The following is a 21,194-nucleotide window of genomic DNA, read 5'->3' as shown; positions in this document are numbered from 1 at the left end:
GCAATGACCTCTGCTAATTCCCTCAGCACTCTGGGGTGGAGATCGTCAGGACCTGCTCATTTAAATACATCCAGTCCCTCCAGAAGTTCCCTGACTAGGTCCTCACTGACCCTAGGTCTGGGTGCGCTTCCCCTGGGTCCTATGGGGGTCCCGGTGGGTGGGGGGTGACCCAGTCACTGCTCAGAAAAATGGAGGCAAAGAAATTGTTAAATAGGTTAGCTTTGCTGTCTGGTGCAACCACCAGATTTCCTAGCGTGTCCTGCAGAGGCCCCATGTTACCCAGTACCTTCTTTTTACCCCCTATGTATTTAAAAAAAGGACTTCTTGTTGTCCTTGATCCAGGTAGCTAGTCCCAGTTCCATCTCCACCTTGGCCTTCCTGACTGCTCCCCTACAGCCCTGAGCAACCGAGGTATAGTCCTCCCTGGTCATGGCCCCACCCTTCCATTGGGTGTACGCCTCCTTTTTAGCTAGGAGATGTTCCCGTATGCTTTTGGTGAGCCATGGCGGCTTTTGCACCCTCTTGCCCCCTTTGATCCACGTTGGGATTACCTCCCTTTGGGCTTGGAGGATCGTCTCCTTAAGAAACGATCACTCCTATTAGACACCCGACTCCCCTCCCCTCCAGGACCTCAGTGCCTCCCCAACTATTCTCCTTACCTCATTGAAATCTGCCCTCCTGAAGTCCAGGGCTGCTGCCTTGCTGCAGGCCTTTGCCACCTTGTGCTGGATGGTGAATTCCAGCAGGCGATGATCACTGTCGCCCAGGTGGTCGAGCACCCGCAGACCCCTCACCAGGTTGTCACCCATGGCCAGTACCAGATCCAACAAGGCATCTTTCCCTGGTGGGGCTGTGCACCCTCCCCGAGTGCCACTCCAACCCCTTCCCCTGTCCAATCTGTTCTGTGTTCTGCTCTGTGCCCAATGCTCTCGGACCAATCTGTTGCTGTGCTTTATGTTCCCTGTCCTGTACTCTCTGTCTGATCTGTTGCTGTGTCCCCCACTCCATTCCTGACCTGCCATGTGCCACACGCACAAGGTTGCCCATGCCACTTGTGGTACCTGTGCCTCAGGTTGACCACCCCTAACCCAAATGTATTCTCCAGTTACCTCCAGAATGAGTTAAATGTGCTTTTATGAGATTTAAGAGCAGATTACCTGTTGTTAGTTTCAACTGCTTATTGTTAACTGGAGTGGAAAAAAATCTCTAGACATGGGAAGTGTATGATGTCCAGAGATTTACTAGATTTGTTCTGGGTTTTGAACATGACTGCTACACAGTTCAGAAGGGCCTGAAATGTCTTTAAAATCATTTGAAAGGGTGTAAATGAATGGTGCTACTACCTCATCTAGTGAGAAATAGGACACTACCACAGGGACAGATCAGGACTCTTCCAATTACAGATGTTGTTCCTCATTTTCCTGTTCTTCCTGTTTGTACCAGCCACCATATTTAAGCAATTCTACAAAGTTCTGTAAGAAAGGAGCCAATTCCTGTAAGAATCCATTGTGGTCAAGACTGTAAGAGGCTAGAGACATGGAGTGGATCTCATGTTGTGCACTCTCTACGACATCCCAAAGGTCTACGGCTCGTGACAGAACCTAGATTCCTAGGGACACAGGAACAGGAAATGTGTGACTGTATTGAGGATACCCCCCTATTTGTACTTAGAAGAGGAAGAAAAACAAGTTCTGTTTGTAATGGTGAGGTTACCCTAACCAAATTGTTGAGATAAACGTGAGTCTGCCCCACCATGAGAGCTAATGGACTGGCAATGAACTGGGACTCAGAGCTAAAGAATGGGCTGGTACTGTAATAGTATCAGACTATTTCAGTCAATACTGAAACAGAAGACTATCTTACAGCTGGAGATACCAATGGTGAGTCACTGCAAAATCCCTCAGTACCAAAAATAATTTCAGTGCTAAGAACACTGGTGCCAGAAACATCTCTACCAGATTAGCATCACAGTCAAGGATACTGGGCGCATCAGCATCAGACACCTTGTCAGTACTAAGCGTATGGCATGGCTTAAGTGTGGACCACTGCCTGAGACTAGATCAGACATGTTTGTTGACCGAGTTCTGTCAGGATATAAAAGGAACCCAATTTGAATTACCACATGGCTAACTAGTCTAAAGCTCATAATGCAAAAGCAAAAACAGTATTTTATTCCTGGAATTTTTCCTTAAGTATCTTAGCATTGAAATGTGGTGCAACTTATAAAAAGGGCAAACCCTTCTCTTTCCTCTGAAAGTGTTCTACATGGAGAACTTCCACACTACTGTATAGAGCAGGGTGAGCAAGGAGAAGTTCTCTCTGAATTATTAGTTTGTTATCTACTATTCTTTCTGCACAGAAGGAAAGAAATAACTATTCAGGCCAGTGAGGTCCTTCAAATTCCATGTTCTTCTTGCCTCAAGTGCATGTTCTCAGATTAGGTTCAAGGGACAGAGTTCCCTTAAGAAAGAATTTAAAGATGTTCTTAAAGCTTTTCTTTATTTTGTGTTCCTCCTTCTATTTTATAGGAACTCTTCATTTACAGTACTGTAATCCAGCTTTTCATCAATTTGTGGGGCTGTTTTAGTGTGACATCACAAAAATACAAAACATTCCATACAAAACATTGGAAGCTCTTAGCATTCCAATGAGCACAAGTATTTTAGTCATATCTGCATGCTACATTCATATTGACAATGCTAACAACTAAGAAACAACATACCTCTTGTCCTGAAGACTTTTAATCAACTCCTTACATTTTTTCACTTTTTCTTTACATTCTGTAACAATTCGTTCTTTCTCCTTTACAGATTCCTTGCATTTCTTCATTCTGTCTAGTTTTGAGAAACTCTGTGTCAAGGCAACATGCTGAGCGCTGAACTCCTGAACAAATGAATACTCTGATTCTTTTTGTTTCTTTTTTTCTAGAAACTGAGCATGCCCCTCCCTAACATCTTCAATATATTTTGATCTTGTCACTTCACGCTGTTGTAAAGCTTCCTGAATTCTTATATCATCTTCTTTGTACCTTATTTGAGCACCATGTTTTTTCTCCCTAAGAAATCCTTCAGCATTGTGCTTAACTTTGTCTTTAGCATTCTTCATCTGCATAACCCTAAGTTCTTTTCTAGTTTGGATGTCATGTTGCTTACTCTCCTTATAAAATTTATCGATATCATATAGTGGTCCAAGCATTCCAGATCCATACATTTTAGCAAAAATCCTTTTCTCTATCCTGATTGGGCAATGCAGAGCTTTACTCTGGCAATTAGGATGAATACCAGAATGAAATCCATGTACAGCATGCCAAATTTCTTCTCCTTTCTTTTGAAATAATGGAAGTTTATCCCTCACTGAATAAAAATTTGCTCTACCTACTGAGAGCTTATTTTCTACCTGCTCTTCCATATTTGGTTTCTCCATGTCCAAGGAACCTACAAAATAAAGAATAAAATATTAAAGCTAGGATGTAATTTAATTAAAACTATTATTGTTCTTAATATTTCAGTATTTTATTAGAATTCAATGTCTGCTGATAAGAATGCTGTACTGAAGTCTTATTAGATTGAATTAAACACCATAATTCTTTGAAATTGGACTAAAACATTCTTGTCTAACTAATATCTACCAGAGTTTGTTTATTTATCATACTTTAAGGTAAAAAAATGCCTTGGAATAAAAGCCTAATAAGAACATTTTATTGAAGTCAAAATCGCCATGTAAAAGTTTTTAAAAGTATTTAATAAACTACTATTCTTTTAGCCCTAATCCAGCTCCCAGTGAAGTTGATAGAAGTGTATCAATCAGCTTGAGAAGTTCTTGGATCAGAAAAGTACTCTACTACCCAGCAAAATACCAGTGGTATAAACCAGGGCAGCCACCCCAGGTGCTAACTTGGGGTAGTAGGAAGCAGTGCCATTGCAGCTTCATGATCATGCTAGCAGCCACAATCAGAAGTTGTCACTGCTTGTGTGAAAACAGCTAACCTTAGTGCCCAGTTGTGTCATTACACCCAATCTAAATACAAATAAAATCTTTTCTGAAAGCTTCAAAAGTTCTTATATTTGTTGCTTTTTTTTTTTTTTTTAGAGACAGACTTTTAATTGACATTTTAAAATTGCAGCATAAAAATGTAACTTCTTAAGAATACGATTATAAACAACTCCAGTCCATAATCACATTTTAAATATATCCCTTGCCTGCATGGTTTAACTATATTTATTTCACTGTATCTCTTTAAAATTAAATGTCAGCGTCTTGTGCAAGTTCCTCTATATTCAGGTCCACAACAGATTCTTTCTCCCTATTCAATTCTTAGCATAATGCTTTTCAAACTATTGTTATATGGTTTTATTTATGGGGAACTGTTTACAGCATAGGCATATGCAAGGCTATGAATTATTTTTGCAAAGGATGAAATGCAAAATTAAGCTGTTTTGTCTGTTTATCACAAAAGCCTTCTATTTCAAGCCTACTACAAAGCCATAAATATTCTTTGTATTGCAAAGCATGATAAAAGAAGATTCAAACAACCGCAGCATGCAAAAAAAATGACAATAACTGTTTCTCATAACTTGCGAATGCTTTTTGCTCTTGCTGTTTTGTACTTTCTACGGATATCACTTTGGAGGTGGTATGAATAATTCTTCAGGAGCAGGGTCAAAAACAAATTAATAGTCAAAAGTGTCGCTGTGTTAAAAGGAAGTGATTTGCCTTGTGCCAGGTCACAAATAAAGACAGATGTGGCCTGGTGCCAAATTGACAGCAGTTTTTACTTAATAACTTATTGAGTCAAATTAGCTGAATTAATGGAACAGACATGGTCCTTGTTGAAATTCAGTCTGATCCAAAATGCTTTGCTGAACTGCCATCACAGACTTCAGCAAGAATCTTTAACATGTCTTGATCTGTGTTTTTATTCAGTTGGAAACCATCTGTATGCACTAGTCTGACCATCTGTATGCACTAGTCAGCCAGGTCTGACCGTTCGCGTAGGTTCCTAGCTGAAATACAAGACCTCCACCTTATCCAGGAGGTACACAGCCCCACTGGGGCAATGCCTTGCTGGACCTGGTCTTGGCCACTGGGGATGACCTGGTGAGGGGACTGCATGTCCTTGACCACCTGGGTGACAGTGATCATCGCCTGCTGGAATTCACCATCCAGCGCAGGGTGTTGAGGGCTTATACCAAGACTAAAGCCCTTGACTTCAGAAGGACCAACTTCAACGAACTTAGGAGATAAGTGGGGGAAGCACTGAGGGCCCAAAAGTTAGAGGAGATGGGAATCCATGAGGGATGGTCGTACCTTAAAGGGATAATCCTCCAGGCTCACAGTGTGACAATCCCCGAGAGAAAGAAGGGGGGTAAAAGTGCTCTGAAGTCCCCATGGCTCAGCAAAGGCATTTGAGAATGCCTGAGGGCCAAAAAGGAGGTGTACACCCGGTGGAAGAGAGGGGCTATCACCAAGGAGAAATACTCTTCCTTGGCCCGTGAGTGTAGGAGGACCATTAGGAAGGCCAACGCGGGGGTGGAACTCAGGCTAGTGACCAGGATTAAGGACAACAAAAAGTCCTTCTTCAAATACATTGGGAGTAAGAAGCGGGCACTGGGTAACGTAGGGCCCCTGTTAGACTCAAATGGTAATCTTGTGGCTACGCCAGACAAGAAAGCCGAAATCTTTCACAAGTTCTTTGCCTCTGTTTTCTCGGACAGGAAACAGGACAGCTCTCCCACCACAGGTAGGGGCAATCTTGGGGATAGCACTGCCAGGCCTCAGGTCTACGCAGAAGTAGTTAGGGATCTTCTGGAAGGGCTGGATGTTTTCAAATCTGCGGGCCCTGATGCCCTCCACCCACGGGTGTTGAGGGAGCTGGCGGGGGTCATTGCTGTGCCCCAGTCCAGTTGTATAAGTGGTCTTGGTCCACGGGCCAGGTGCCCAGAGACTGGAAACTAGCTAATGTGGTCCCCATCTATAAGAAAGGGAGGAAGGAGGACCCGGGAAACTATAGGCCCATAAGCCTCACATCGGTCTTGGGGAAAATCCTTGAAAAAATCATTAAAGGAGCACATTTGTGAGAGGCCAGCAAGGGAGATCATGCCCAAGGGAATAACTAAGAGTGATACATTTTGCAGTATAATGAGGCAAAAGATTCCACTTTAGTTGTTCACCAGTAACCACTGCTTGGGTAACAACTTGGAAGAACAAAAAATTCACATTAAGTTTTAGGATCTCGACTACTTGGTAGAATACAATTTTGCAGAAAGCTGTTACAGAAATGCCTACAGTCAGATGGGTGGCAAATTGGCTAGATGGTTGCACCCAGAGAGTGGTGGTGGACGTGTCATCCTCGACCTGGAGGGATGTGAACAGTGGGGTCCCCCAGGGTACAGTCCTAGGGCCTACACTGTTCAACATCTTCATCAGTGACTTGGACGAGGGGGTGGAAAACACGTTGTCCAAGTTTGCCGATGACATCCAGATGTGGGGAGAGGTAGGCACACTTGAAGGGAGAGAGAGGCAGCAATTAGACTTAGACAGACTACAGAAGTGGGCAGATGGTAATAAGATGAGGTTCAATGTAGATAAATGCAGGGTGCTACACCTGGGAAGAAGGAATCCACAGCATACACACAAGCTGGGGAGCTCCCCACTTGTGAGCACAGAGATGGAAAGGGATCTTGGAGTCATTATTGACTCCAAGATGAACATGAGCTGCCAATGCCAGACTGCAGCCAGCAAAGCCAACTGCACCTTGTTGTGCATCCAAAGATGCATCTCAAGCCGGTCCAGAGAGGTGATACTGCCCCTCTATGTGACACTGCTCTGGCCTCAACTGGAGTACTGCATTCAGTTCTGGGCACTGCACTTTAAGAAGGAGGGTTCAGAGGAGGGCCACCCGCTTGGTTGGAGGGCAAAAGGGCAGGCCCTATAAGGAGAGGCTGAGGGACCTGAACCTGTTCAGCATCAGCAAGCGGAGGCTGAGGGGGGATTTGGTGGCTGCCTACAAACTCGTTAGGGGAGATCAGCAGCAAATAGGAAGAGCCCTATTCTCCCGAGCAGCACCTGGGGTGACAAGGAACAACGGCCAGAAGCTGCTGGAGAATAGGTTCAGGTTAGAGATTAGGAGGCACTATTTCACTGTCAGGGTAGCTAGGATCTGGAATCAACTTCCTATGGAAGTGGTCCTTGCTCCTACCTTGGGTAAATTCAAAAAGAGTTTGGATGAACACCTGTCTGGGGCCATGTGATCCTAGCGTGTGCTCCAACCAGTGGCAGGGGGGTTAGACTAGATGATCTATTCGGGCCCCTTCTGACCCCTATCTACTATGAAACTAGTGCACCAAATGAAGCCAGCTATGTATGTCAGGGCAATAGCCAACAGTGAACTACACTTAGTTTTAATAGGGGTGGTAGTACCGCTGCAAATTGCAAGGCCCTGCTTTCCACATACTAGTAGGTTTAAATGTGTATGCCTTCTCCTACCATAGCCCATGCATTCAAGAGGTGATGTCACTTGATCCTGCTCCCCCCCTGGAATAATGCTTTACCTGATAGACCACTACCTGGCTAGTAAAACAAAAAAGCCTAAAAGTTCTGCAACTGGCAAAACAGAAAACACATTTATAAGGCAAACCATTCATTAAGGCAGAACATTCAACAAGAAGTTCCTCCTGACCTCACAGACAATCAGATCTAATTTCAAATGCCCTTGAGAGGAATGCTTCACAGAACAAGAAAATGAGACAGTAAGGGCATTTATACACACATTTGTCTGCTCCAACTTGATTAATCGAGTCTACTCTGCATGTGAGCTGAGGTGCCCAGTGCTGCATCATGTGCATTTGTATCAATGGTGAAATGCGCATCAGCGTTGAGAAAATGGCGGCAGTGCACTTTTGAACTAAAACACCTTCACCACAGCATCAGGTGCTTTTAAAAGCACCCCACACTGCACTGCAAGCATGGGGTCACCCTAAGTCACCAAGGAAGAGCAAAAAATGCCCTAAGTCACCAAGGAAGAGCAAAAAACCCCAGAATTTTAAAGAGAAGGAATCAAATAAAAATGAAGTAAAAACACAGAAGAGTATTCAATAGTTGGGAAAGTGGATAAGGAAAATAAAATGGGATTAATATATAAAAGCTGCAGAGAATCTGCCATGCTTGTTAGTGCCCTTTGCATAAACAAGCAGAGAGAACCCCAGCTAATCACACTCGTACAAACAGTTGACAATCTAGGTTACATGAAAGTTTATTATCAATCAGGATTACAATACTGAGACTGGGAAGAGTCTGCTTATGACATGATTTCCAACCCTCCCACCCTCTGAAAGGGTGGCTGCCTTAAAAACAAACCCCAGCTAGGGGCTGCAGCATATATGTTATTGAAGTGTTGTGCAAGACTAGCACAATTCTTCCCAAGCCATCCATAGGGCAGTATTATGTCACATACTTCCCACAGGGTCTAGTGACTACATACTGCAATGCAGCTCCAAACGATTGTGCAATATATACAGAATACTTTTATTCTTTTTTTCAGACATGGAATTTAATAAGCATTCTCCAAAATCCTTTACACATGATTTCGAATTGCATAAGTGCATCACTGATCAAAGTGAGTTGTTTTACGAAACCAAGGAAGATTAATTACAAAAACTCACAATATAGCTTTTTGAATAAGATAAAACCTCCTCTAAAATACCTCAGCATAATGAGAAAGAAGAAAGATATATTACTCCTACAGTGACAACTAAACAAACTGCAACACTATGTGCAGTCCACTTTTTCTGTAGGCAGATAAATATGCATAATAGATGATATTCTCATTAACAACATAGTGGTGCTATACTTCAGATTAACAATGCTGTACTATGACACAAATTATCTTCATATTATGAATATAAAAATATTCTGAAATGTCTCTTGTGAAGGGCGTGGTCTGATGAAAAACAGACATTCACAGACTGTAAGGCCAGAAGGGACCTCTGAAGATCATCAGGTCCAGCCCCCTGCACCAAGCAGGAAAGATAGTGTCTACGCAATTACTACTTAATTTTTTATGAACTTCTAAAATGCTACCAATAGGAATGTTTTACAAATTTGCTGAAGCAATGTTAAGGATCACACTGACAGTAGTACAAACTGGAAATGTGACATTATCTCCATAATTTATGTTGTACTGTTTGCATGCTGTAGTACATAAAACGGTACATTAGCTCATATACTCCTCTCAGATCTCTATACTTACCATTGGTGCAGAGTACATGGGGGCTTGAGGACTCTGGCCCACCTCAGAAAGAGGGCTGTTGGGCCCAAACCTGAGGAAATTACAAACCAAGCAGCAATGGAGAGCAGCTCCTTCAGCTCCTTCTAGGTAAGTCTATGGGGGCAGGGGGCACAGGTGACACACTGGAGCAGTGAGGGGAGGCATAGACAAAGCATTGAGGGGGATGGGGACACAGGTAACATGCTAGGGGGGGCAGGATAGCACAGGCAACATAGTGGAGAGGGGCAAGGGGGCCAAGGTGATGCAGCCAGGGGGGCATGCGCCCCCTGATTTTTCTGCACCCACAGTGGGGTGTGGGGCAAAGGGATGCAGCCAGGCAGGAGCTGCCTCTGCAGCCCAGTGGGCAGGACCCGGTGCAGGAGACAGTGCCATGCCACTATGGCTGACAAGTTGAGGTGCCCCCTGCCTGCCTGGCTACAGCTGGGGCACAACTCTGCACCAACATTGCTGCTGTGCCTCACCTTGGTGGCCATGGAGGCATGGCACTCACTCCTATGCTGGGTTCTGTCCACTGGGCTGTGGAGGCATCTTATGCCCAGAGCTGTTCTGGCTTGGCTACAGCCCTGTGCCCCATGCCCTGCTGTGAGCACAGGAATCTCAGGGGATTCATGCCTGGCACATCACTCATGCCCTCTACTACAGACAAAGTAGCCAGAAGCATCAAGTGATTTATTAGCCTTTTCCCTTTTTTCTTTTTTTTCGAGTTAATAACTCAATCTTATTTTTACACAGGAACTGAATTTACCATATGGCTGTAGCCACAAGAGGGATTACTTAGCTGTTTACAGCTCAAATCCATTCCTTTCTATGCATTCCAGGCACATCTACTTTGCTTACTGATTCTAGTTTTAGAACCGTAGGAACTGCAGAGTCAATATGCAATAGTCGCACAGGAACAACAATTCTGGCAGGTCTAAAAGCAGGCAGCCTCATGGGAGCTCAGAGCAGCCTCCTGGGAGGAAGATCTGGGTCTGGACTGTGCCCACAGAATGAGAAAATGGTGGGATGTGCTTGAACCCCTCAGTTCTGGTACATGCTCCCATAGGACAGTAGACAAGCTCTAAAATGTTCATATCGACTTGCAGTCAACTTGAGGTGTCTTATGGTCAGTATTCATAGTTCCACTACAGCATTCATAATGGAAGTACCTACGTGAACAACCTTGATCTGGCCCTACAGATCTACAATGCTTTTGAGACTTTGTCCAGTAAGATGACATTCTTTATTCTGCTTTCCCAAGTGATCATAACTCATCATAACTCATCCTGGAGACTGGAAGGAGTGGAGCCAGGGGAAAGGCTCCCTGTCTTTTTGAGATTGGGGTCACTCTGGTCTTGTGAAGATGGTACAGGGGTTGACTGCTCCCCTCATCCCATAGACTAGGAGGTGAGGGGAGCAGCAGCCATGGCTCCATCTCTTACCAAAAATGGAAAGTCCTTGGTCTCAGGAACTCCTGCTAGCTTTCCCTTGCCACCCCTGCCACCCTCGTGAGCAGCAGGGTGGACACATAAAAGCCAGCAGGTGGGACAAGGGCTCCAAGCAAGTCTTCTTGACCCAGGTTCCCTGCACTCTTCCAGGTCAGCCTGGAGAAGTGCAAGAAGCAGGGACTATTCTGTTGGGAGTGAACTTGGAAGGCTCCCATCATGGGATAATGCCCTCCTGCTGTCAATCAGCCAATAGGCAGATTGGAGGCAGGACGCAGTTTCCCAAACTATATGTAGGAGCTGCTGCTTTTCAGCACCTGCCAAGTGCTAGACAGCCTGCCACCTTCCCAGGCAGTAAAGCAGGCAGTAAAGCAGGCAATTAATGGGTTCCCATAAGGGTGAGAGAGGCCTAGGGAGCAGCCCACTTGGGCTGGAGGAACATCCGTATGGTGCATCTCCCAGGTTATTTTTTGTATCAGAAGAAATTCCTTCCAGTAGAAATGAATGTCTGTATGCAGCCTAAGGTAGTTTGCCAGAGAACTATCCATGAGCCTAATAAGGATGTGAAAAGCCCTGGGTTTTTACATATGGGAGATTAGTCTAAGGGATGCTCTCTCTGCAGTCCCCTATTCTGTTGCTTTAAAACTTGAAGGTCTCCTTCTCCTTATCTTTGTTGTTTCCTAAGCTTCCACAAACAAAGTATCTTTGTTTCTGGGAAATCCATGCATCCATCTCATTTTTCTTACTGACAGTGTATGTAGTCCTAACTCAGCAGAACTCCTAGAGTCAAACTTGAAACTTTGCACATAGTGTGCTCTGGAATATTCCTCTCAAGGAAAGCACACTTTGAATAGCCAGTTATCAGGATCTTGAAGGTACAGGTGCAATGTTGTAAGTAATGAAAATATTACCAAAGATATAAATACTCTGGGATCACCAAAGAGAAAGGAAGGAATCAGAATCCTTAGGGACTTGAGGAACAGTACTAGCCATTTTTTTTTGTTAAACCTGCTAATGTCAATGCATGTATAGTTTTACTTTAAGTTTATAATATATTCTGTTTTGTTTAATTTGGCAGTGCTCTTTCCCATACTCATGGCTAGAATCATTTATTTATGAAAAGCCTAGGACAAACATAACAGCCTCTCCCTTCATTCTTCTTTATGCCAGCATGTGAGTACATAAGGCAAAGAGGCTCACTCCCTTTGGTTCCAGTGTCTGACTCCCATCTTGGCCCAGAGCAGCTCTTATAGTGGAAGTCTAGTTTTGCCTTTCTAACCCTGGCTATAGGAAGCATGCACATTTGCTCTCTGGGGATGGTACCTGGTCAGCACCAGGAGTCACAAAAAGTTTGAGCAAACTCAGTGACTAAAATCTTTGAAGATTTTAATAATTACAGTTTCTGAACCCTTGACAGAGGAGTTCAGAAATTTTCAAAGGCTTATAAACCTGGTCAAATTTGAGTGTATTTTTACCAAAATAGGAAAACGTTCTCTTGGTATAAAGGAAAATTTCCCCCACCATATTTCAAATTCTTGATCTAAAGTTTGTGAGTATGAATGCTGTTCAAAAAAAAAGGGGGAATGAAATTTGTCAAGGCACAGATTTTGCTGTCTGTGTTCTCATTCTCAGAACTGGCTGGACCATTCTGATTGAATTAATGAAACAGGTCAAGAGAGAGAACCAAAATGTAAACTTTCAATCCAGTGAGTTAGAGTTTGGCAGAGTTATAAGCAACTGCACACTTAGAACTACCAGCTGTACCTATAATAAATACCTAAAATGGTTGCTAATGTTCTCCTAGTAGCTTAATTTTATTTATAGTTAGTGTATTTCTTTTTAATTTTATAAAGTACTATAAAAGAATAATGTGACTAACCCTTCCTCAGTGGAATTCGTCGTTCCTCTAGTTTAATTTTTCTTTCTTTTTTCCCCAATGTAGGTAAAATAGAGATAACTGGTTGTTTTTCTCTTCCAAGACATAAAACAGGAAGCTCTTTAAAATTATCCATAGAGAAGACCTGTTAACAAAATACATTTTTGTAATTAGATATACTGCTATATCAAATAAATGAAGATTTGTGGTACTAATATACTATTATTCCTCAAAAGTAAAATACTGTATATATGCACTTAATGTTTTGGGAAAAAATTCCCTTCTCCTGATTTTTTGGAGAGTTACTACCCCTTTCTTGCAAAAAATGTGTCTCCAGGCAGTGTCTCTATACACATGGCTGGCTGGCTACTTGTTCCAACTCCATATACCTCTGTGCTTCTGGAATAAATCCCAGCTTTTAGACTAAACAACCCTTCAACTCATCATCTGTTACATCAAGATGCCTTCCTCTGCAGTTTGTAAATGATGAGGGCACCTTATATTTTACTGTATGAACAAGCAAGTAGTTTCACTAAGAAAAAGTTTATATTTTCATATTTAAGTAAATGCAATGCTTGTAAAATATGCTTGACTGCAACTGACTCCCTTTATTTATCAACATGACTGGTACAGTATACACAACATAAATTCATTGTCATGTACACATGTTCAACTCCTGACCCAGAGTTTCCAACCTTAGAGCAAGAGATGGTTTTATTTTGTTCTCACCAATTTTTACTTATTTTTTTATTGAATCTGAAAACAAAAATGCCAGCTTGAACTGACTAAAATACCATGCATTATAAGGTAGGTATTTCATAATTAGAAACTGAGCTAATAAAGAAACTCATCTCATATGCCACAGAAGAGCAATCAGATGATAACATTTTTTCTAACTTTTCATATGAGCCAGATTCATACTGGTGACCTGTACTTAGTTGAAAAGTTTTGGCAATGTGTTACAGAAGCTGAGTTACCCAGTCTCTCAGGCCTAAGATTTTGCAAATCAATCAGTAACTTCTTGAAAAACTGAACCCATAATTTAGCGCACACAGGCAGCATCTACACAAAACGATGACTGCATAGTAGCCCATGACTACTATGTAGTAGCGATGCATGGCACGTATCAAATTCACTGCGCAGTAGACTAATTTAGTGTGTAGTAAGCACCTGCATGTGTAGATGGTAATGCTCTACCATGCAGTCAATTAGTCAACTGCATGGTAAAGCATCTCATGAAGACGCACCTAATAATTACTATTTTGGGCCAGTACCAAATTAACAATTTTTCAAATGAGCTTTTTCAGTACATCCTATGACATCTCCAAAGAAGGTTGCCTATTTACCTGCCAAATTCAGGTGTTGTCAATTTATTTCCCATACTAGGCCTTTAATAAGATGCATTTTTGATCCCTACCATTCTGAACTAGATCATCAGTTGTAGATTAAACATGGAAGATTCCAGCTCTTATAACTAATTCCCATCCAGTCCTTTCAAAGATACTAATTACATTAAAAAATAGAAACACACATAGGCTTGACACAATTAAGAATAACTATTTTCAAGTACAACACTCCAGTAAGACAGATCCATTCGCTAAAGAAATTCTGAAAATTGATTTAAATAGAGCTTCCATCATTAATTAATAGGGTTTTTTTTTTCTATTTGAGACATAAAGAACAAATTATTCAGCAACCTCTCAACATTTATAGGTCATAAAGAGCTTGATTTTAAGGATGTGTATGAAGTGGCACGACAGAGGACCCCTTTCTACAACACTTACACACATAATACCTACTCATGGAAAAAGTCTCATTGATATGATTAAAGGCTGCTATAACAGGCTGTTAATGAAGAACCAGTACAACTTTCCACAGACATAATTTTAGACATTATTGAAAGAAAAATCTGGTATAGTCAGAACAGGCAATAAACAGTATAACATAATTTTTTACGGCTAAAAATCCTTTGCAGTATAGAATAAGACCTGGTTTTAATAATACCATTTGCAATTTACTGATATTATTATATAAATATTATTTGCTACAAATTATTTGGTATGAAAATATCAAGTGGCAAACTGCCCCATTATAACCAAAGTCTGTAATCTATGAGAGAATTGTAACCATTTGACCTTGTTCTACCTCTGTCTCTATTGCTATATACTCTCTGAATCTTATTTTTTCTTTCAGTAAGGAATTTATAATTACCAACAAGCTCTGCCTGGCTATTTACTGCCTATTTCACATCAGTTCAAGTGTGCTGGCTAGTATATCAGGGAATACGGATATATCTCTGCCCATCTCCCACCAATATAGTTGTAGAAAGTGAATGAAGGACATATTATAGACATACAGTACCTACCTATAGCTAGGGACCTACCAATGTACCCCAGGAAGGAATAAGCACTGGGCTGCCACTGAGAGGGGCTGGAGCAAGCTCTGACACCCTTCCCAGTTTAAAAAAACACTGGTGGGAGAAACTATCACTATTTCTGTTTTGCAAAATATTTATTTCTATACACACACACACACACACACAACTGTACCTCTAATAACCTGTCAAGTGACCACTGTGGTTCACTTGGCATACCAAAGCATACTTTGACATTTAAACTATTTTAGTCCAGTTAGGTAGTTTGCACCGCGCACCTATCACTATTCCAGTGCTTTCATTCATTGTTCTCTTCAGAGGGTTTGCCTCCGAAAAGTCTGTGCCAGTCCTCTATCTACCATATAAGGTCAGCCATTTCTTTCCCATCATCCTCTTCTGTCTTCCTGCAGTACCAGTACATTTCACTCAGCCCCATTTGTATACAGTCCTCGACTGTGGGTCCAAGTGTTTATGAGCAGGTTCTTGGCTTTCTACAAGGCATACTTGAAGCAAGAGATGAACTGGTCCAAGCGAGCCATTGGGGCCCCTTGCTATTTGGCCTCATGTCTATAGAAAACCACTTCTCTGGTCAGGGTCCTGAAACCTGCCACCACAGGAGAACACCAAGAAGAGTGCACAGACATTCTACCACAACCCATCTGAATAATACCAATGTATAGTAGTGCCCATTAAGTGCAGTCCCCCTCACCGCTGATTCTTTTTCAAGCCATGGTGAGCCACAATATTGCATACATTTTTATTTATTCTTCATTCCCATAGCTGAGCTGTGCCTTTCTTTCTCATTTCCAATGATTGCTGTTTCTTAAGTAGCCCTACAAACCTAATGAAACAGAGCCCACACAGTTTACCCAGAATCCCTCTGTTGCCTCCTCTCCCAGCCTGATTAGTGTGGTCCTGCCATCCATGAGATGAAGCTGAATCAAGTTGCCCTGTGCTTCATCTGCATATAATTTTTTGGAGGATCCTAGGACTCATGACAAGAACACTTGGTTCCAGTCATGAGTGGTGGCTAATTAGCACACAGATCATTTGAGGTGGGTATCTGGAGTACACACACATACTGAGCTCTGGGGTCACCATGAATGGAAATGCTATTTACTTTGGTGGGACTTGGCCCAATGAATTATATGGCAAATAACGAGCCTTTGTCTTTGGACTAATGTCAAGCATAGCCTGTACTACATAAAGTAAATACCAAAGTGCTGATCAAAAATGTATTTATGGAACCTGTTTGATACCGGGCGTATTAAAACTTGCAGCAGGTTCAAAAAAAAAAGGGTAACATGCATCAATTCTGGATAAACTAAGTGCATGGGCACTATATGCATATTGCTAGAACCATTTTGAATTTCAAAGTTATTGTTTTCAAATTTGCATCTCACTCCCATGTGCTCAAGGAGAGCAGGGTCTGACAGTACGGACAGGGGGGAAGGGGCTGCCAGAGGAATAAAGTGTGGCGGGGGGGGGGAACAGAAAACAAAGGGGTTACCTGATGCACCCTCCTCCTCCTCCCCCCCACTCCGATTTATTTTCCCTGCAGAGGGAAAGGGACTAGGATTCAAGGAAATCCTCCAATAATTAGATTCTATACCTGGAAAATTATAACTGATTTACAAATTTTCCATTTATAGAATCTAATTGCTGGGGGGTCATCTTATATGTAGGGTCATTTTACAGTCTGATGGCTTACAGTCCAATGGCTCAACAACCTTATGATCTAATGGCTGGGGAACTGGCTCCAGGTGGGACCCAGAGAGTGATAGTTGATGAAACTGAGTCAACGTGGTGCATGGTGACCAGTGATGTTCCCCAGGGCTCAGTACTTGTACCAGTACTCTTAAATGTATTCATAAATGATCTGGATTCATAAATGATCTGGATTCAGCTGTGAGAAATAGACTGGCTAAGTTTGCATATGAAATGAAATTATAGGGAAGTGCGGTAACGCTAGAGGGTAGGATGATGATTCAGGCCAACCTGGACAGGCTCGCAAGGTGGGAGGATCAAAACCTGACAGCATTCAGCGCGGATAAATACAAGGTGCTCCACCTCAGGAGAAAAAACCCACATCATACATATAGGCTCGGCAGTGCTACACTCACTAGCACCATGACTAAAAGAGACTTGGGGGTCATGATTGACCATAAGATGAACATGAGCCACCAAAGCGATGTTGCAGCCAGCAAAGCAAATAAAACTCAGGCTTGCATCTACTGATACATCTCAAGCAAGACCCAAGAAGGCATCCTCCCACTTTACTCAGCCTTGATGAGGCTGCAGCTGGAGTACTGCATCCAATTCTGGGCTCCACACTTTAGAAAGGATGTGAAGAAGCTTGAGAGTCCAAAGGAGAGCCATGCACATGATTAGAAGTCAAGACAACAGGCCTTATGAGAGGCATGGGACTCTTCAGCCTGGAGAAGCAAAGGCTCAGGGATGACTTGGTGGCAGCCTATAAGTATGTAAGGGGTCTGCATCAGGAACTAGGAGAAGGTCTGTTCACCAGGGCACCCCAAGGGAAGACACGGTTTAACAGTCACAAACTGCTGGAACACCATTTTAGGCTGGACATAAGGAAAAACGTCTCTACTGTCCGAGTCTCCAGACTCTAGTATAGACTGCCCCCAGAAGTGGTTCAAGCACCTACTGTGGATACCTTTAAGAAATACTTGAATGTTTATCTTGCTGGGGTGATTTGACTTCCTACCCCTTGGGCAGGGGGCTGGACCCAAAGATCTCGCAAGGTCCCTTCCAGCCCTAATGTCTATGAAATCTTCTATTTGAATAAATATGGTATTTTGCTTCTAATTCTAGCCTTTCAAAGTACTAAGGAAATATACCTTTAGTTTAATAAGTATCCTGACCTAAACTTAGATGACTCTCTTAGTTAACAATATATAATAAGCGTGAAACAAATGTTAAAAATACTTGATAAAATATGGCATGTTATTCTTCCTAATTAAAACCATGATTACTTGAACAGAATAGACTTATTTTAAAATTTCAGTGAAAGATTCTCCAAGAAGGAAGAAAATATGGAATAGCCTTAACACTTCCAACAGGGAAAGTGAAGGACACTGTCATTATGTAAAATAGCAAGGTACAGAAATGAAGAAAGAACGCCTGCTGACAGGCACTGAATTTGAAGATGCGTATGTATTGAATCACTTAATGGCTCTAGAAATTCTAAGTAGTAAGCAGCTTTTCGCTTGAGTGCAATGTATACAAAAGTCCTTAGAGGCTGCAAGGCAAACTAGACCACCAGAAGATATACTTGAAATCAATGACTGTTACATTTTATTCCAAGCCTGAAATGGGTCCTGCGAGTTTACTCTTGGGAGTCAAGAGCTGGCAGTTTGTATTGGTTACTTGGATTTGCTAATATAACTGGCAAAATGCAAAAAGAGTCTCTTCAATACTATATTTAGGGTTGGAATCATATTACCTTATATCCAAGTTCACCAAAGTAACTATATTCTTAAGACCTTGTCAAAGATTAGCTTTGCCTTCTTTGTATGACAACAGCTAACAAACAGTAAGTTTGCTAATTAGTAAAAGTTGTCTTGGTAGTATTTTCCTCTGCATTCAGAAAAGTGTACTGAAGCACCACATGAAATTACAGGGATGTGGGATAAATAACAAATCTCACCCAGAACAACTTTTTAATCCTTTTCTCCCATATGCTAGGCCTGTGAACAGCTTCAAACAGCTGTTATTATTATAAATCAATTTACTATAGAAATACTTCTTCCTTCCTTTTAATTGCATCCCAGTTCACAGAGTATAAGAATTCACAGGATAAGATTCATTTCATACTCTGATTAAGCTTAAGTCTGTTTTTATTTTTTTTACCTAATCAGAATTTCTGTAATCAGCACTGGAGGTAGCCATGTTACTAAAAAATGTTATCATCTTGAATAATTATATGCAGGGTGTTCAGGTCTTTAATCTCCTATAAATTAATGGCTTAAATCAGGAGAAGAATTTGAATTTTTAAATAATATATATAAATATGTTTGTTTGAAGGGGAATGAAGAAAATTTAGAAATACTTACAGTGGTTGCCAATTTCAAAAGCAATACTACTTTTTAAAAAAAAGCTTACTTCCAGCATAATTAAGAATGACATTCTTGAAAATTATCTGAGAGGGAGAATATTTTACAGTTCATACCTAGCAAAAAGTGCTTTCCTTCTTTGTAAAAATACAGATTTAGGAAATGGATGCAATTTTCCTATCCCTTTCTCTAATTCTTAAAAATGCTTAATAACACCATAATCAACAATTGGTATAAGTTAAATTTAGTTTAATTTTGTTGCAATCTTTAAAGAGAAAGAAACAGCTAACTCTGTATATAGACGCTAAGCCAGTCTCACCTGTTAAACCACTCAGCTTTTTTAAGATTCTTAAGACAGTGCTTTTAGCAAACTTCTGTAAATCAACATTTATAGGTTCATAAGCATAACCAAAAAGCATTGCAACAGAAGTAAAAACTCCAATGGCCAATTTTAGCTTCAATTTAAGAGAAAGCAGCTCCACTGGTATCAATAGAATTGTACTTGCTTACAGAAGGGTTGAATTTGGCCTCAAGAGTTTATGACTCATCAACATTTATGGAACAATCACCAGCTCTGGGTATTTGAAATTCATTACACTTTGTGATTGCAGTCACATTCTGTTATGGAGGTTTCCTCTTTGACCTGAGAATGAGTAATATTAAGAAGAAAAATAAGGGAGATGCCATATAACAGAAAATAAGGGGTAAAAGTAGTACACAAAAAACAGTACTTTCACCGACTCATATAACAACAGAATGTCTTAGAGACTCTGTATTTCTAATGAAGTAACTTTAAACCATGCTAGTAATGACATACAGCTGTAAAAAAGGGGTAAAGACCCCTTTAAGTTGGTAAAGTGAAGGAGCACTGGCATCAATGAGAACTAGACCTTCTATGTACAGGGATCATTTCACCCACTGTTGAAATGGATCCATCTCTGGAATGGAATTAGAGCAGCCACTCTATCCCAGCAATTCAAACACTACAATGGATTTCTGAAGGGGACGGAAAGAATAATCTCTCTAGCTGAAAATATCAAATCTTTGGAAATGTTAAACAGAATGTAATTACCCAAGCAGAAACCTAGCTAGCATACCGGGACAATAACACCCTCCCTTTGCAAAAATTATCACGGTATCTTTAATGATCACAAACTGCTGAAGCTTTTGTAAGTCTTATCCAAAAAACAACACTTTCAGCACCACCGTCCCTTCAGTAGTCCAAAATTACACTTCTCCAGAGTTCAGAACTTTATTTATGGCATTTCTATAGAGATTTGCCACATTCATTCTAGATTACTGCTAAAATGACCACTAGATTGAAGGATCAGTGACAGTTTTAAAGTCCAATAATTCACATACTGTCAGAGCTAGAAATTAATGTTGTATATCACAGGAAAGTTTTCTATTGTTATATATGACATGTTTCTAGACCTAGCAGCTCCTTGACTACTGGAACCTGAAATGTCATTTTTCTAGCTATTAGTTTGGTTCTCCTTCCCTCCTCCCTTATTGAAATAACAATTATTCTAAACTAGGCCAGGAACTAAAATTGGAGCCATGTACCCCTAAAAACCTTCGAACCATTATTCAAAAGTTATAGCCCAAGCCACTGACAAATCTATGGCCAAACTCCCAAGTTCTCCCATGAAGAGAGAAAGATCACACCAATAGTGCATTAGACCAGGGCTGTCCAACTTCAGAGTAGCCAGGCTCACAGACAGCTGTGCCGGCAGTGTGTCCACTCCCAAGTCCTCCCCTGCTGCCAGGGCCCCCAGACCTTTTGATAAATACTTGGGCGATTAGATGGACAACCCCATATTAATCTATTATTCTAGAATTTTACCAAGTACTATCCATTAAAAGCATGTCAAAATAAGCATAAGTGCAGAAAACACTGAACCCACAATGAGAATGATCTATTATTAAAGGCCAAATGTTTAAAAAATTACCATGGATGAAAATATTATGTGATCTTTTTTTCCAATTCTTCTAGATCAGTGAACAGAAAGAAAATGTTTAGATCCATGGCCTTTACTGGAAAGACAGATGACAAAAGAGATCACATTTAAGACTGCAAAATTAGTCACTAGTGTAGCTCTATTGTGTCAGGTCCAAGATAAAAGACGCACAAAAAGTCAAAATCAGGGAAGGCAAT

The 21,194-nt window shown here is 41.3% G+C and overlaps 1 protein-coding gene across 2 annotated transcripts in view; it reads right to left on the bottom strand.

The window, feature by feature from the left end:
- Positions 1-21,194, bottom strand: part of LOC102386416 (leucine-rich repeat and IQ domain-containing protein 3-like) — a 70,989-nt gene that overhangs the window by 3,649 nt on the left and 46,146 nt on the right. For both annotated transcript variants that reach the window (XM_006021773.3, XM_025201822.1), the window contains exons 3-4: positions 12,590-12,731; positions 2,723-3,434 (exon numbers count right to left, since the gene is read on the bottom strand). In XM_006021773.3, the coding sequence (XP_006021835.2) occupies positions 2,723-3,434; positions 12,590-12,731 (854 nt within the window). The remainder of the gene's footprint in view (positions 1-2,722; positions 3,435-12,589; positions 12,732-21,194) is intronic.

The sequence above is a fragment of the Alligator sinensis genome, unplaced genomic scaffold, assembly GCF_000455745.1.
Source record: "Alligator sinensis unplaced genomic scaffold, ASM45574v1 scaffold853_1, whole genome shotgun sequence".
Lineage (NCBI taxonomy): Eukaryota > Metazoa > Chordata > Crocodylia > Alligatoridae > Alligator > Alligator sinensis.
The sequence above is the reverse complement of the archived record's forward strand: the minus strand, read 5'-3'. Positions and strand labels throughout refer to the sequence as shown.